Source organism: Periplaneta americana, chromosome 14 (genome assembly GCF_040183065.1).
Source record: "Periplaneta americana isolate PAMFEO1 chromosome 14, P.americana_PAMFEO1_priV1, whole genome shotgun sequence".
NCBI lineage: Eukaryota > Metazoa > Arthropoda > Insecta > Blattodea > Blattidae > Periplaneta > Periplaneta americana.
This window is the reverse complement of record NC_091130.1, coordinates 33,260,996-33,278,809: the sequence shown is the minus strand read 5'-3', so window position 1 is coordinate 33,278,809 and position 17,814 is coordinate 33,260,996. Positions and strand designations below refer to the sequence as shown.

Here is a 17,814-nt window from a genome sequence, read left to right as displayed (position 1 = left end):
ATAATTTGTCATAATATTTTACAGAATATTGTTGTTAGTTAATTTCAAGCTACTTTCACACCTTATTTTCAATTTTTTCTCTTTCTCTCTTTTCTATTTTGTTTCAATTTTCAATAAGAATATGTTTCCTTTCCTTGTTTATGTTTTATAAATTATATCAATTGTCAGTCTTGAACATTGTAATTAGGTTTTGACTGTTATATTCATTAACAAATAGATAATTAAATATAAATAAAATAAATAAACATTGCCGGCAGAAGAGGATAAAAAGTCAACAGATACAAAGTTTCGTTCCGGATCGGAATAGCGAGACGTTGGCGAGAAAAATTGCATGTTGAAACGTATGTATGAAAACTTCGTAAGTAGAGTTATCATTTGCTGAAAACCGCGTCCCTACAGCGATAAATGTTTGTAAACAGGGGAAGACTTTATGTTCGCTTCGCACAATGATAAACACTAGATTCTCCATATCTCTGCTTCGAAAGCCTCAACCTGTTTTAAAGCTCACGTTCATTTATATTTCAAAGTGGTGCAGTCTATTTCGAAAAATTCTTGGCCTCCATGGTCGTTCAGTAATATTGATCACTCGCTCATCGTCACTCATAAGTTCTTGGAAAACATGAATGAATGAATGAATGAATTATCGATTAAAGTGCATTTATTGATACACAATTATACAAACTCATGTACACAAGATCCTTCGCACGAGCCTGTACGGCCATTCGTGCTGTAACTATGCACAGTTTGAATCTTCAAAGAAAACAAAAAGAATACTACTAATAACAAAACATTAAAACAACAATAATTGTTATTATTACTATATATATACATATAAACACTTCAATTCCTTATGAAAATTGCAATAAATAATCTATACTAATAATAAATCTGTAGCCGAAATTTTTCTGGTAATTTTCGATTTTTAAAAAATAATTGGTCCTGACATATATAATTAACCACCCTGAAACTGAAAATCGATTTTTTTTTAAGTTTTGTTTGTATGTCTGTCTGTCTGGATGTTTGTTACCTTCTCACGTGATAATGGCTGAACCGATTTATATGAAAATAGGAAAATAAGTTAAGTTCGTTGTAACTTAGAATTTAGGCTATATGGCATTCAAAATATTTTATTTAAAAGGGGGGTTATAAGGTGGCTTGAATTACATAAATCGAAATATCTCCCTTATTATTAATTTTCATGAAAAATATTACATAACAAAGGTTTATTTAAAAATAATTTCCGATAAGTTTTATTCCATGCAAAATTTTGATAGGACTGATATTTAATGAGATAAATGAGTTTCAAAATTACAATAACAACGCCATCTAAGGCGGTGTAATGAAATAAAAAACAAATGACTTCGTCTATAAGGGGCCTTGGACAATAACAATCGAAAGCTATGAAACATAGCCTACAGAGAATGTTTCTGTGTTTGTATGAAGTAATATCGGAAGCTAAATGAACCGATTTATATAACTAATTACTAATTCACCATTGGAAAGTGTAGTTTCTCTAGATGGACATAATGCTATAATGTTATTACAGTAACTTCTGAGTGAATCGAGGACAGGTAAGATTAAAATAGCTTCTTATGCACAGAAAACTTGATAGGCATTCGTTTCCTGTATGTCCTAAAATAATTTTTATGACCAAATGAGTGGTCTCTGGATAAAAATGATCGCATTTTAATTTTTTAATACAATTTAAATTAAGTAACATAATACACGATTTTCCTTCTATCAAACACGAATGTTCCCTGGATCAAATGTCCTATTTTAATTATGTAATTACTTTATATTTATTTCTAACGGGTGCAGCGGAGCGCACGGGTACGGCTAGTCCAAATAATAAATATAAAGGTAAGTCATAAAAAAACATATACAAACGCAATAAAAAGAAATAGAAAAAACACAATAAATACAAAAAGAATATTATTCCCTAATTACCTTCTTCGCTCAGTGTTAATACTGCTCATACCAACATTAATAAATAACTCTTCCCCATATTTCCTCGGCTCCCTCCCCCTCGGCCAGTTCCACCCTCAGCTGTCGAACTTTTGCCATAAATTTCCCCACACTCTCACAGAATTTAGCATTATTTAACATATCGTATGTTGCCAAGTGCCCCCTGCCAGATGTAATGAAGGACTTTGGCAGGAATCGTTTCCTCAGAACTTCTCTGCAATACCCATGTGTATTGCGGGAACCGCTATCTTGCACTATTGAGCCTTGATCTACAGGTTAAACGGCAGAGAATGCCGATTAAGTTAAACTCAAGCTAACTCAAGGTTAACTGGTAGTTAAGGTTTATAATACGAAGCCGATGAAAAACTTCAGTCTAAACTGAACTTAAGGTTTAAACGGCGTTTATAATACCGGACCTTAATAGTTGAAACATAGTCTATTTACAATTGCTTATGTCAGTGATGTCAAAGCAAGCGCATTTTTCTGGCCTTGACGTCGTGCGCGGGCAGCAAGCGCTAAGTATGGAAAGAGGAAGGCTTGTGTATATGAATAAGCAACCTGTTGGATTAAGAAAACAGTGGTGCACAAACTTCAAACGGAACGTAAAATTTTATGTCGTTATTTTTATATGGCTTCTTTCTGTTTAATATTATCTATATATTGTCTGTAAAACAAAAGTACTAACACTGATTTCTTAATATTGCACTTGTGTTTTAAATCTTAATAACATAATAGAGAGTTAAGAAGGAATATTCACTTAAATTCCATAGTAGTGTAATATTATATTGTATTAAGTGGATGAAACACATCATTCATAAAGGAAATGATATTCCAAAGAAAGAGATTGAGTATGACATGATAAGTTGGAATTTATATTGATGGTATCTTTAGCCTTACAAAAGTAATCAATGAACTAATCAAAACAATATTACAGTACAAAGAAAGTTACCTAGGTAGCCTACTGTATCTGTTTTAAGTGTAACTAATATTACATAACAAAACTCTTATCGCATTATGCTTATAAGATGATATTTGTGACCAACTTCCTATCATCAGAATATTAAATTATTTTCTCGAAATGTGCTGAAGCTATAGAGCTGACATTTTTACAACACATGGGCACGTATCTTTTGCTTATGATGTAACAGTAGTTGCTTTGTTAATACATTTCCTTACAAACAATTTCCATATTTTTAGAATATTTTCAAAATTTTCAATACACTATCTTCAGTAATACGTATATACGGTATATTAGATTTACGAAAACATTCTGTAAGGCTACTAAATAAATAGGCCTACACCTGAAAATTTCACTTTTCTATACGAAAAGTTGAGAAAATATTTCTTTTGAATAAAAAAATCAAACTTGTGAAAAATGAGCATTAAAATTAAAACTTACATTCTTATAATGCACTTATACTTTTCAAGCAAATCTAAAAATTAACATGGATACAGTTTTAATAAGTTCTCTTCCCTTTATCTATTGAATCAGTGCTGGCCATCCCTGAATATAGCTCGACCAAGCGGCATATACCACCTCTTTAGTCTGTCTCTCTCCTTTCCGCTGTAAAGCGCTCAGGCTCTCCTGGGCTCTAAAGCGCGCGCTTGTTCCTGTGGGCATCAATTAACATGCCTGTCTTATATTATAGAAAAATAATTTTTGTAAGAATTTTTTTGCGTGGAGTAGGGATATTTATAACGACAGTAGGAATTTTTGGTTATAGCAAACTGGCAGCACTGAAAAGCATAACAATGAGTCGGATTTATTTCTAGATTTAAATAGTTTATGCACACACTGTACGTCTCCTTTGGCTGGTGGGAATTGATGTTTAAAATCAGAAGTGATCAACACAGCATACCCACAACTAAAACCATTAATCTGTCGGGCAGGATGTTGACATGGAATAGTTGTAAACGCTAACAAATCAATATCCAATAGCTCAGCTGCTGATCACAGGGTCACAAAGCAGCACCCTACATCAGCGGTTTTCAACCGCGTGACAGGAACTGTTGAAATGAAAAGTCTGGTATCTCCTGCGGCTAGGACACTGGCTTCCCATTGTTCCAAATGGGATTTGTGGCGTACAAACCTCTGCTGCATTGCATTTACATTGGATGCTGTAAAGTCCGGCACATTATATTCACTCAAAGTCACACTAGCGGAATATATTCTTCATTAAAATACAATATTCTACATTGCAACAAATGTTTTTCGGAGACTTTGACAAACATAAACAATTCATCGGTTTCTTTTCCAATGCAACAAGTTTAACATTCTGTTTGTGCTCAACTGTGAATAGTAATGTTCTGAAGTGTTGAAAACAAATTTCGCATAACATTCTAAACTTCTGACGTGATCACGTCTTAACCACTTCTCTGATTATCCCGAGTTAACTCGGGTTGCTAACTTGTGTCAAAATTTATTAACCCGAGTTAACTCGTTTGAGTCCCATTTTCGCTGCTAAGGTTGTGAAACTTGGACTCTCACTCTGAGAGAGGAACATAGGTTAAAGGTGTTTGAGAATAAGGTGCTTAGGAAAATATTTGGGACTAAGCGGGATGAAGTTACAGGAGAAAGTTACACAACGCAGAACTGCACGCATTGTTTTCTTCACCTTACATAATTAGGAACATTAAATCCAGACGTTTGAGATGGGCAGGGCATGTAGCACGTATGGGCGACTACATAAATGCATATAGAGTGTTAGTTGGGAGACCGGAGGGAAAAAGACCTTTAGGGAGGCCGAGACGTAGATGGGAGGATAATATTAAAATGGATTTGAGGGAGGTGGGATATGATGATAGAGACTGGATTAATCTTGCTCAGGATAGGGACCAATGGCGGGCTTATGTGAGGGCGGCAATGAACCTTCGGGTTCCTTAAAAGCCATTTGTAAGTAAGTAAGGATTATATCCCGAATATATGTTTCCATTCTTTCAATAACCTTTTCCTCACTAGATGGCTACAGAAGTTAATGATATTTGCTATCTGGTAGTGTTTTTTGTACTTCTTCCTTGCGAGTGGAATTCTATGCTCATATAGCATTCACACACAGTAGTGAGTAGATGCTAGTTAGTTTTGGAGGTTTGTGTTTGTGTTTAGTGTTTTTTGTGCTGTTCTGTGTAAAGATGGATCCAGTTAGTGATTCCGAAACTTTTGATCAGGAATATATTCCTATAGAAGATTAGGAAATGAAACATCTGTATCAGATGACGAAGTTATAGACCAACAAATAAATTCAGATCAATTGATGTCCCGTCTTTTCGACAGTGGTTTGAATAGAAGACATCTGGCACCATTTCTTCTGCACCTCCGAGGTCCCCATTCCCTGAAATTTTAACATTGTTTCTGATAACGATAATTCTCAATTTTTTAAATTATTCTTTAATAATGACCTCATCAACATTATATTCGAGGAGACTATTAGGCATGCTAATAAGTGTTCACAGAATGCTGAAAATAATTCGTGGCGGCCTACTACAGACTCTGAAATACGTGTACTTTTGGGCATAGTGATACTGCAGAACATTATTCACAAACCTGAAGCACCCAAATATTCAATGACTGCTAAACCAAAACGCTCTCATATAGGAGAGCAGATACTACTGTCCGGAATGCAATGTGCCACTGTGCGTAATACCCTGCTTTCGAGTCTATCACACGACAAGCAACATTTAACGCCTTGATAACAGTACTGGTATTGTACCTCATAAATTAATCCATAAAAAACATAAGTTGGTAAATAGTTCAGGAGAAAATCAAAGTGGGACAACTACCAGAGCTGGAATCAAGGTGTACGAGATAACTCGGGATAATAATTCAGGTATGAATTTATGCCTATTTCATAGTGATTTTTTAGGTATGTAAGAAAATTAGTGATTTACAGTGATTCTGCAATATTAAATGACCTCTTAAAGAAAATAAAAAATATGACACTTTTTTTCACAAAACTGGTAAAATATATAGTAAGGGAAGAGGTTAAGAGAGTCTGTATTTCCATAATTACAACATTAAATTCCTCAATTTTGGGTGAACTTTTCTCAGAAGTTATGAAAGTTACAAGTGTAGGCCTAAAACAAACTATGATTACGAAGCAACGTTTATAATATTGCCCAGCCTTTGAAACCATACTTTTGTAGATCCGATACGTACCTAGTTCGTTATTTCGATCGTCTGAAGTTCAAAATTCGGGCTCCCTCCTCGCGCGCTATATCCTGTTTATAACTTTGGACCTTCGACTTTCAGAAGGGATATCAATTGTTACTGTCCGTTGATTAATTGTTGAGCTATAACCGTTATGAATTTCGTAAAACCCTAAAGCCAGGATGGTACCATATAAAACAGACCTCAAAGATGTATTCTACGTCAAAACTATGCACAACTTACTACATTGTTACATGTTCATTGGTGCCTAGGTGTGTAATTTCGCCTTTATAATTGGCTGTGGATTTACGAATTCAGATACAACAATGGTAGTTTCAAAATCTAACTCTCTTTTGCATAAATCTGTATGTTAAAATTAAATTACTGAATGCAGCTAACCCTCCTGCTAATACCATGGAGGAGGGTAATGCAATTACTTACTTACAAATGGCTTTCAAGGAACCCGAAGGTTCATTGCCGCCCTCACAAGAGCCCGCCATCGGTCCCTATCCTGTGCAAGATTAAGCCAGTCTCTATCATCAAACCCCACCTCCCTCAAATCCATTTTAATATTATCCTCCCATCTACGTCTCGGCCTCCCCAAAGGTCTTTTTCCCTCCGGTCTCCCAACTAACACTCTATATGCATTTATGGATTTGCCCATACGTGCTACATGTCCTGCCCATCTCAAACTTCTGGATTTAATGTTTCTAATTATGTCAGATGAAGAATACAATGCGTGCAGTTCTGTGTTGTGTAACTTTCTCCATTCTCCTGCAACTTCATCCTGCTTAGCCCCAAATATTTTCCTAAGCACCTTATTCTCAAACACCCTTAACCTATGTTCCTCTCTGAAAGTGAGAGTCCAAGTTTCACAACCATACAGAACAACCGGTAATATAACTGTTTTATAAATTCTAACTTTCAGATTTTTTGACAGCAGACTAGATGATAAAAGCTTCTCAACCGAATAATAACACGCATTTCCCATATTTATTCTGCGTTTAATTTCTCCCGAGTATCATTTATATTTGTTACTATTACTCCAAGATATTTGAATTTTTCTACCCCTTCGAAGGATAAATCTCCAATTTTTATATTTCCATTTCGTACAATATTCTAGTCACGAGACATAATCATATACTTTGTCTTTTCGGAATTTACTTCCAAACCGATCACTTTACTTGCAGCAAGTAAAATTTTCGTGTTTTCCCTAATCGTTTGTGGATTTTCTCCTAACATATTCACGTTATCCGCATAGACAAGAAGCTGATGTAACCTGTTCAGTTCCAAACCCTGCCTGTTATCCTGAACTTTCCTAATGGCATATTCCAAAGGGGTAAAACAATTACCTCACCAAATCATATACCAGTTTGCTAAGCATTTGAAATATTTAGTAATTATTTATGTATTATTGACTGTATAATTACGTATTATTAGAGAATGTAAAAATGTAGAATAATCGTCCTTTTTTTTAAATACGGAGTGGTTCAAAATTTTCGTTCCATATTGTTGAAAACATACACCAAAATTAAAGAACTTTATATAGGTTATTGTTGACACTATAACACACTGATGTAAATTTAAACTTGTGTCCCATGTTTTACAAGATAAACTTCTCAACTCTATATAGTTTTGACATGGTGGAGAAAACAGCTACACGCTATGAACGTTACAGTACTATAACATAAATTGGAAATCATTTCAGTTATTTGTTGAAATTTAAATATTGGAATACAATCTCTACAACCATGAACATCTCCAAAACATTTGTTTATGATAAAATAAAATTCTAAAAAAAATCAATAAAGATCTAAAAAAATAAATACATAGAAATATAAATACATTAAACAAATTTTAATTTTGTTGAAATTCAAATATTCGAACACCACTTAAAGCTACTGCAATAACATCTCGAAAAAAAAGGCTACATTAATAATTATTATTTTTAACAAAATCGCTTCTAGAGTAACCATACCGTAACTCACAAGAATAAAAAGAAATGAAGAAAAAGTAAATCAAAGGTCATGATAATATAAATAACAATGTGAATAATGATATAAATAACATAACAGAAAATAATTTGGAACTAGACAAACTCAAAAATGAAAAAAAAAAAAAAGAAAAAAAATTAAGCTACAGACTGAATTTCATAACCTGGAATTTTCATGAGTCTGACTACAAAAGGGGGTAACAAGACCACCTCACATGAATAAAGCGAATTACTTCGTAAAGTAGATGAATTATTTATGTTATTCTTATTTCAAAATATTAGTAGACATATAACGGATAAATATATGAAATTTCAAAAAACAAATATGAAGAAAAATGGAAGTAATACTAAAAAATCAGTGGCGTAATCTTATTACCCCCTCGGTAGCAGGAGGTTTTCGTAATAAGACATATTTATGAAGGAGATATATAATTAAAAACAATTAGTATCACACTATAACTTATAAAGAAGCACCTCTTGGTTGTCTACTACAGACTAGTTCTTCGTAAGATCATTACTAAAGAGTTTTTATCTAAAGTACAAATTTTCAATTCTATGATGACATGTAAATTCCTTTATGAAGCTTAGAGAGACTGAAAAGTCCGTATCGATTATCGCTCAAAAGTTACAGCAGTCGTGTCATACAAAATTTGAGACATGATAAAAATATTCCACCTTGGCGCTTTATTTTTTATCCTGTTCATTCGAATGAAAGCAATTTCCATCGTGTCAACTCGGAGGGAACATCTTCACCCCCCTGTTCGAATACAGCAATAAGGGAGACGTGCTGTCTAACCACTCACAACTTCAGATAGCTGGGGAACTTGTCTTTAAACTTTTCACCCCTTCAAGTAGTAGTCAAGATCTGATGTAACTGTATTGGTGACAAGAGTTCTTGTTTCTATAAGGAATTTTTCACCGTCTTGTTGTGTGGTTAGGCTCTAACACGAAGTTATTAAACAAGAAAATTGCATTAAAATGTGTATTCTTTAAATATTTCCTTCATTCTTTCAAGTTTTTAACATGATTATCACACAAAATGGAATATTACATAATATAAATATACAAGTTGGAAGTCAAATAACTCTTCGGATGATGTCAAAATTGTGTGTTGCATTTTGTCTTCCTTTCTGTCTCGAATAAATTAATACATTTTGGTCTTTTGTATAATAAAAAATAATAAATAATAAATCTAGCCTGCTAGATCCCGTAAGGGCAAGGACCTCCTGATTGACAGGGTTTGGCTCAGTGGACTTCACTCGTTAGGTGAGCCGATCCTAAGGAGTGTTCCATGTATACAAACACTTGCACTTGTAAGATTCGCACCACACTACACACTGAGGACGGTGGCTTCTAGATTTCTCCATAGCTGTCTGTCTCTTGTACTGCTCGTCCAATGTGCTCCTGCCTTCTTCTTGAAGAAATCTGCCCATCTAGTTGTCTGGCGTCCCACTCTTCTTCTGCAGACCTTGGGATCCCACAATGTCAGTCTGTACGTCCATCGTCTGTGGTACATCCTTACCACGTGCCCTCCCCATTTCCACTTCAGGCTTTCTGCGATAATTAGGACGTCTTTCATGCCGGTACGGTTGCGTAGCTCCTCGTTCCTTACTTTGTTCCTCAGAGAAATTTGCAGGATTTTTCTTTCCATACTGCGTTGGCAGGTTTGAAGCATACACCTCTGTTTTGATGTTAGGGATCAGGTTTGGTATTCACACAGTAGGACTGGTAATACACATTTTTCCAGGGTCTCAACCTTTAAGCTTAGCTTCTGGAATTTGTCTGTAAGTATGAACTTTAGAGAACAGAACTTCTTCCATGCCATGCTGATTCGTCTCTTTATTTCTTTCTCTGAATTGCTAGAGAAGGACAGGTTCTGGCCCAGGTAGGTATAATCTTCCACATATTCTAGTGGCTGGTCATTTAAGTGGATCCGGTCTTCAGACGTGTTAGTCATTAGTTTCGTCTTTTCTGGGTTCATGGATAAGCCTGCCTCTTTGCTGATCCTGTCCAATTCTTCAAGCATCTGTTTTAGAACTGCTGCTGATTTCGCTACCAATATTATATCGTCTGCGAACCGGAGGTGGGTCATTCTCAGTCCATCTATAATACAAATAATATTAGTGTCCCTTATTGGAGTACGGGTCTTTACTATCCGTATTTCTACATGACTCACAATCCTACAATAATTCCGTGTACGTAAGTTACTGATTTTGAAGCATGTATACAGTTCAAGACTTTCTTGAGTCACTCTAGTGTTTTCTTGTCGGTCCGGGACGAGTATTTAAATATTCGATGCGCTGATATTGACGGAAAATGATCTGAAAGTGGCATAATAATACAACCTGACGAGAGATCTTCAAGATGCCATCGTCATCACCATAATAAAATTTTCTGTAGCGATATTTCGTCAGCATCTTTATGGCGTACATTCAATTTAAATTATACTTGGTCCTATTTTTTTTCTTATGTCTTAATCACTTATGTCTGAAACCTGTTCATATATTTTTTCATTTTAAATTTTATTTATTTTGAATCTTACGTACACTACTTTTAACACTTGAATATAAGTAACTGATTACCTTTTGGACTTACTCGTGTTAATTATGTAAGTCTGTGCGGTTTACAGCTGTTTCGGTGCTTCATCACACCATCCTCAGAGCCTACTAGATCTCGGCGTCATCTCGTACTTCTCTGCCTGTTGTGTGGGTGCGTTTGATTGTTGGAAAGTGTTGAAAAGTGGAGTCAAATAGTGTGTGTGTACTGAAATTGATCTCTGTGTTGAGAATTTGATCGGGGTGTGTTTTAGTGTGTTTGTATATTTCGTATTGTTCTAGTACAATGGTACACAGATTACTCAACATACCCATGAGCCAACAGCAGTACAATGAATAAGTGAACACAATCAAATACACAGCACAAGAAAACGGATACAATCCAAACATAATAGACAGCATCATAAGAAAGACAAAACAAAAACCTAACAAACACAAAAACACACAAAACACAACACAAACAAAAGAACACAAGAAATACATCACACTAACATATGAAAACAAAAGCACACATAAGATCGCATCTTCATTCAGAAAGCAGAAATACAACATAACATACAGAAGAGAAAACACACTGCAAAGACATTTCAACACACAAACAACACAAACAAATAAATACGACCACACTGGTGTATACAAACTCACATGTAATAGTTGAGATAAGTTCTACATAGGACAGATAGGCAGATCATTCCAAACACGCTACAAAGAATACATTAAAGCAATAACCAGAGGACACAATACATCTACATACGCCGATCACATAACCAATGCTAACCATACATACAGTAACATAAATGCGGACATGGAAATCCTACACATACAACCCAAGAACCAAAAACTCAACACACTAGAACAATACGAAATATACAAACACACTAAAACACACCCCGATCAAATTCCCAACACACAGATCAATTTCAGTACACACACATTATTTGACTCCACTTTTCAACAATTTTCAACAATCAAACACACCCACATAACAGGCAGAGAAGTATAAGATGACGCCGAGATCTAGTAGGCTCTGAGGATGGTGTGATGAAGCACCGAAACAGCTGTAAGCCGCACAGACTTACATAATTAACACGAGTAAGTCCACTAGGCAATCAATTACTTAAATTTTATTGTGAGCTATTCTGTGTCGCAGGGCAAACCCAAAATATTGGGTCAGACCAATAAATTAAATTAAGTGTTTTGAAAATATGTACTCCTGCCAAGTTTTTACGTTGACTTTCCACATAAGCGTATTTTAACAGACTTGGGACTTCTGCTTGCAGATACGGCCTCACCGTCACTATATCCACACTAAACGAATTTGCATAATTTGAAAATCAATCTCCTTGGTTTTTAAACCGTTAAATAGTTTCTCATCAAAACCACTTATCAGTCCATTCCAGAGGTCGCAGAGTGACAATACACGACATAATGACAAACTTTTTTTCTATTAAACTTTTACTACGTCATACTGCTTTTGATCAATAAAACGGTACGAAAAGAAGTGTTTCAACCAATCATGGCTGTTTATCGCTACAATTTTATCACTTCCCTAGCATTTGTTTGTTTCATCACTTCCCTAGCATTTGTTTCTTTTTTACCAACATTTCAAAATGCAAATTCTTTACGATACTATAAAATATGCTTTGCAAGCGTCATTTGTTATCCGCATAGATAGTCAACTGAAAATGTCGGCTTCGTTCAAACGTTTTGGTCAAGCTAACATTAGTGAAATAGAATCTTAGTAAGTCAATTAATACCTATTTTATTGTATTAGAGTATGGTACGTACTTTATCTTTCTAATCTTTGTATACTTTATGTTATATTACCGGTTGTTCTTTATGGTTGTGAAACTTGGACTCTCACTTGGAGAATGGAGAAAGTTATACAACACAGAACTGCACGCATTGTATTCTTCACCTGACATAATTAGGAACATTAAATCCAGACGTTTGAGATGGGCAAGGCATGTAACACGTATGGGCGAATCCAGAAATGCATATAGAGTGTTAGTTGGGAGGCCGGAGGGAAAAAGACCTCGAGGCGTAGACGTAGATAGGAAGATAATATTGAAGTGGATTTGAGGGAGATGGAATATGATGATAGAGACTGGATTAATCTTGCTTAGGATAGGGACCGATGGAGGGCTTATGTGAGGGCGGCAATGAACCTCCGGGTTCCTTAAAAGTCAGTAAGGAAGTAAGTATACTTTATGTTTTTATCACCTCCCTACCATTTGTTTCTTTGTTTGCAAACATTTCAAACTGCAAATTCTTTACGGAACTATAAAACATGCTTTGCGATCGTCATTCGTTTACCGCATATATAGTCAACTGAAAATGGCGGCTCCGTTCAAACGTTTTGGTGAAGCTAACATTAGTAAAATATAATTTTAGTAAATTAATTAAATATTCTATTGTATTAGACTACTTTATTTCTTCTAATCTTCATATATTTTCTTCTAATCGTATAATAGTTCATTAATTCGCACTAGAGTTTTGATTTTCTCTAGATAAGTCAATACCTGTAGTAAGATTACTGTTGATAAATTTGCTATTGGACGTACGAAAGTGTTTACAAGATCTGGATATATAATTGATCCCACTGTGCGTTTCGAAACGGATGAGGAACAGCCAGCAGAAGTGGATAATGAAAAAAAGAATATTCATAATCCTACCATTCCCTATTACCTCCAAAAATACCAGCTAACAGAGCTTGAAGCAATCGGACTTCTGGTTGGAGCAAGAGGTACCGCTACTCTCTTCATGAAAGATGTATTTAAGAGGCTTGGAATACCTACATATATTATTCCGGTTGTAACCTTAGCTGCATTGAAAGGATCAATTGCTCTCCTGAAGCATCACCTATATTCGAAATCAAACTAAGTTCATTAGCATTCTTTACTTTTTTGTAACACTTACCTCTCTAAAACTAGGTATATTTCCACTAGTCTCAAAATGTATTTGCAACTATGTACTTGTAGGAGCTTCATTGTTAAAACAAAATCAATGGTTCAATGAACTTGTCAACATTTATATGGTTAAGTACTCTTTGTCCCTTGTGGCAGCTCACGAATGGTGAGAACATTTATAAATTAATTATTTGCGTTATTCTCATGTAAACGGCGATTTAAGTTGTCAAGGCGTTCTGAAATATCGGCAAGAAACGCAAAATCTGTTAACCAATTTTGACTAATTAATTCAGGAATGTTTGTACCCTAAAACAGAAGAGTTGAAAAAATATTATGCAAATTTTACAAATAAATGCGGTAATGAATTCTATAGGCTGTGATAATTATAAATGTTCTTTTATGAAAACAGCTATCAGGCATCGCATGTAATAAAAAAGAAGCCAGTCCATAGCTGATCCTGTCGTGTTTACTAGAACATTGCTTAACTTTGAATGAAGAAGTGGTGGCTAAGGGGAGGGAGATCATACCTCATCCCTTCACCCTGCTTGTGAGTTAAGGGCTTGAATCGCGCGTCAAGTAATGCCGACGAATAAGCCAATATTTTATGAAAATTCGGTTAGACAAAAGACAGATGTCCATATCCGAAACTGAATTCGAACGTTCGTTGTGTCAACCACGGAACGACCAAATTTGACTTTAATCGTTGCGTACGTACAGACCGATTATTTAGTCCTGACAGCTCAGCGACGCGAAATAGGGGAAGTAATAGGAGGAGTGGGGAGAGTTCCGGAGTAGAGATAGGGCAAGCGGTCGATAAAGGCAAGCGAGTGAATAACCCTAACACCCCTTGGCGTAACTAAATGGACTCGCCTGTCCCACGCGAACATCTCCGGCGACTGTCAGAACTAAATAATCGTACTGTACAACAGAATCGTATGAAAGCGAAAATAATATTTATTTAATATTAATAACTAGATCTCCAATCGATGTATTTGCCATGACATTCTATATTTCGATCTTGGACCGTATGAGCTATTCCATCTCAAATCGACCGAAATATAGAGAAAATTGACCTTCCAATTTCTAAATACAGTGAAACTTTTTTGTACGTAGAGACCTGTGATATAATGCTTTGTGAAAAGTTTGAGGCATTAGAACTTCATAGTGTTTAAATTGAAAATTTTTAAATTGATCGTATTCTCATAAAATTAGCAACTTTAAACTGTTGTAGCTTCGAAGCCCTTTCACCCAATGATCAAAATCATAGTTTATTTTGATGCTGAGAAATTAAAGTTTATATTGACATATAAACAGATTTTCTTACTTTTTATGGAAATGGAGAAATTTAGATTTTTCCTCATTAAGACGCCTTTGGCTAGGAAAAATATTTTTAAAATATATAGTTAGATTACGCATTGAAAGTACAAATAAACACATATTTTTTACTGATGGTATGTTGATAAGAAAGTATTGAAAATATCAAATAAAGAAAATAAATAGTAGGTACGCGCGTGAACTAACCAGCTGACTGTGAGACGGGAGCTTAGCCGAGACAAGCAAGGCCAGGAGACAAACACGTGATGTGTCGTCTAGCAGTCATGGCTGTGCTAGCTTTATCACAGGTTTTCATAAACACAGGAGTAAAATGACGCCCATTGCTCGCTTATCTTCAGCTCTCGGCCAGTGCCTGTGGTACTGCACCGTTCAAGTCTAGGCGTATGAAAATAATTTATTTAATACCCTCGAAACTTATTGCCGTACCACTAAGCAAACAGTGCCGAATCCCTCTTAATAATGCAAGGTTTTTTTCTCAATATTTTTTTACATTTTTACAAATGGCCAAAAAGCCTAAAAGCAAGTAAAATCAGATTATCTGTCTCTCTGTGTATAATAAAAATAAAGATTACTTCTTAACATAACCTACCAAATGTCAGCCTCAAAATAAGCTCTCGTTCAATGTTCTGCAGTAAATGGTTCCAGAGTTCTGAGCGCTGAAAGAGGCTTGTTTTTATAAAATACGCTAAATTTGTCGCTCAACAACACGAAAACCGTTTGACTTTCGATAGTATATTTTTGAAAATGCACTCACCTCAGCACCTTGTATAAATAGGGAAAAAATTAGAGTAAAAAAATGCGAGGTTTTTTTACTGATCAATTTCATATGGAATAGCCCGTATGGAAAATTCTCTGGCAAGTATTCCAATCCACTCGAACACACGTAGCGCCGCCCTTCAACGACTCCAGATATAATGTCAATGCAGCTGGACGTACAGGTGGAAGGGACTTACCTTTGTCCTGGGCCGTCATGAGACTGGACGACAGCGTCTGACGCAACTTGCTGAGCGCCGTTCCAGACTCGCTCCCCGGATCAGACGAACTAGGCGCCCCTTCGTTCGTCGTCACCATCTGCAACAGACGTGTCACTTCTCATTTCTCGGTTTGCTTACGTGATTAACATGCTGTGTAGCAAGAGATACCCTTGTCTTTTTTCTGTAATCACTGCAGGAACTGTAATAGTACATTATACAACGAGCCTATAATGATAGTAATTAAGACGCGAGGATGTTTATGAAACGAGCGCAAGCGAGTTTCATAATTTTCATACGAGCGTCTTAATTACCACTAAAGGCAAGTTTCATACGACTTTTTATGCTCGACCATATTTCTAACTTGAAATTATTCATAAATAAGTATTCATGTTATTCTTATGTGACTGGGGAGCGAACTGACCTTGTGCAATCTCGTAAATTGTGAGATGTGCGCAGACGCGAAAGTATTGATTTTTTCCGGGCAAAGAATGTCGACGACCTTGATATATAATTTAGAGAGTAAAATAAACGTTAAACTTGATATAACCTTAATATTGAATTCGACATTGAAAAACGAGATGACAAATTGAATTTATTTGAATATTATTTACAATTAACGCTAATTATTATAGTAACAGAACATAACCTTCTGCAACACTATTGGATTTCCAGCCTGCGTGACGTTTTGCTACTTGTCTTTCGATTGCATATCCGAGAATAATCGAAAACCTGAACTTTAATGAATAGGTGTACTTTAATGACATGCATTAAAGGACTGCTACCAGGTGTATAATTACTACATTTCGGCATGGTCGAGCATTAAAAAATCTATAAAATCGTGCCATTACAAGGAATAGAGCAGTGGTTCCTAAGTGGGGGGTTTCAATTCCCTGGAGGTGTTGTATTGTATTTATTTACATTCAATGGTATTCGTACATCGCTTCACAGCTAGAATATTTAGTAGTATCTAGCATTTATTTATTTAACCTAGTAGAGTTAAGGCCATCAGGTCTTCTCTGCCCCTCTACCAGGGGATTAGAAATATAATATGAAGAATAACATTACAATTAATATTAAATTTACAATTACAATTACAATAAAAATTAAAGTACGACAAGGTTACCTGATTAATGAAAGCTAGACATTTTATCATAGAAGTTCACATATTATTTTCTCTTTCTTTAATTTCAAACGCAAAACAATATTGTCTCCTTGCTTTCTTCTTCTTTTATCCTATTCATTTCTCCTTGATTTGTTTCAAGTGCTAAATTTTTTCTTTCTTTGCACTCTCCTTCTTTTATCCTATTACTTTTCCTTCTTTTGTTTCATTTCAAACATTTTTGTTTCCTTGCATTTTACTTTTTTTATCCAAGACATTACTTTTTCTTGCTTTCAACTGTCGAACTTTTTCTCTCCTTGCATACTTCTCCCTTTATCCTATTTTTTTATTTCTTTCTTCTTATTCCTTCCTTTCTGTATCTACTCTTTTTATCTCTCTCTGTTAAAAATTATTAATCTCACTAGTTTCATATTAGTACGGACAGTTTTTAACGCACGTCTTTAACTCAGAAATGCTCCTCACTTGTTTCACAGCATTCTACTATTCATGGAGAACGCATCGCTTCCCGTTCCTATGCTCTGAGCGTCTTCGCCACGTTTGCAGCGGCTCGTTATCAACTCCATCACGACTCCCAATTTCCGGTCGCACGCCACTTCCACCCCGCAGTTAAGATCTGTCACACCATCTCAGATTGATTTCCCTGATATGTGTTTCGTTGCTTCCTCAATATTTTTAGTGTAAGCCTCAGATGAAAATACACCACAACAAGTTCTGTGCCCGCAATAACCACGCAACTTCGCTTTAAACCCAGAGTTTTACAAGAAATATAATATGCTATTCAAGAAGATATCTATTCGCAGAGAAGTATATTTATAGGAT

General features: G+C 35.4%; 1 protein-coding gene across 1 annotated transcript in view; it reads right to left on the bottom strand.

Annotated features, from left to right (window-relative positions):
• The window catches only part of Fife (regulating synaptic membrane exocytosis protein fife), a 1,049,884-nt gene that overhangs the window by 623,669 nt on the left and 408,401 nt on the right, over positions 1-17,814 (bottom strand). The window contains exon 4 of the mRNA XM_069845197.1: positions 15,855-15,972. Coding sequence (XP_069701298.1) covers positions 15,855-15,972 — 118 coding nt within the window. The remainder of the gene's footprint in view (positions 1-15,854; positions 15,973-17,814) is intronic.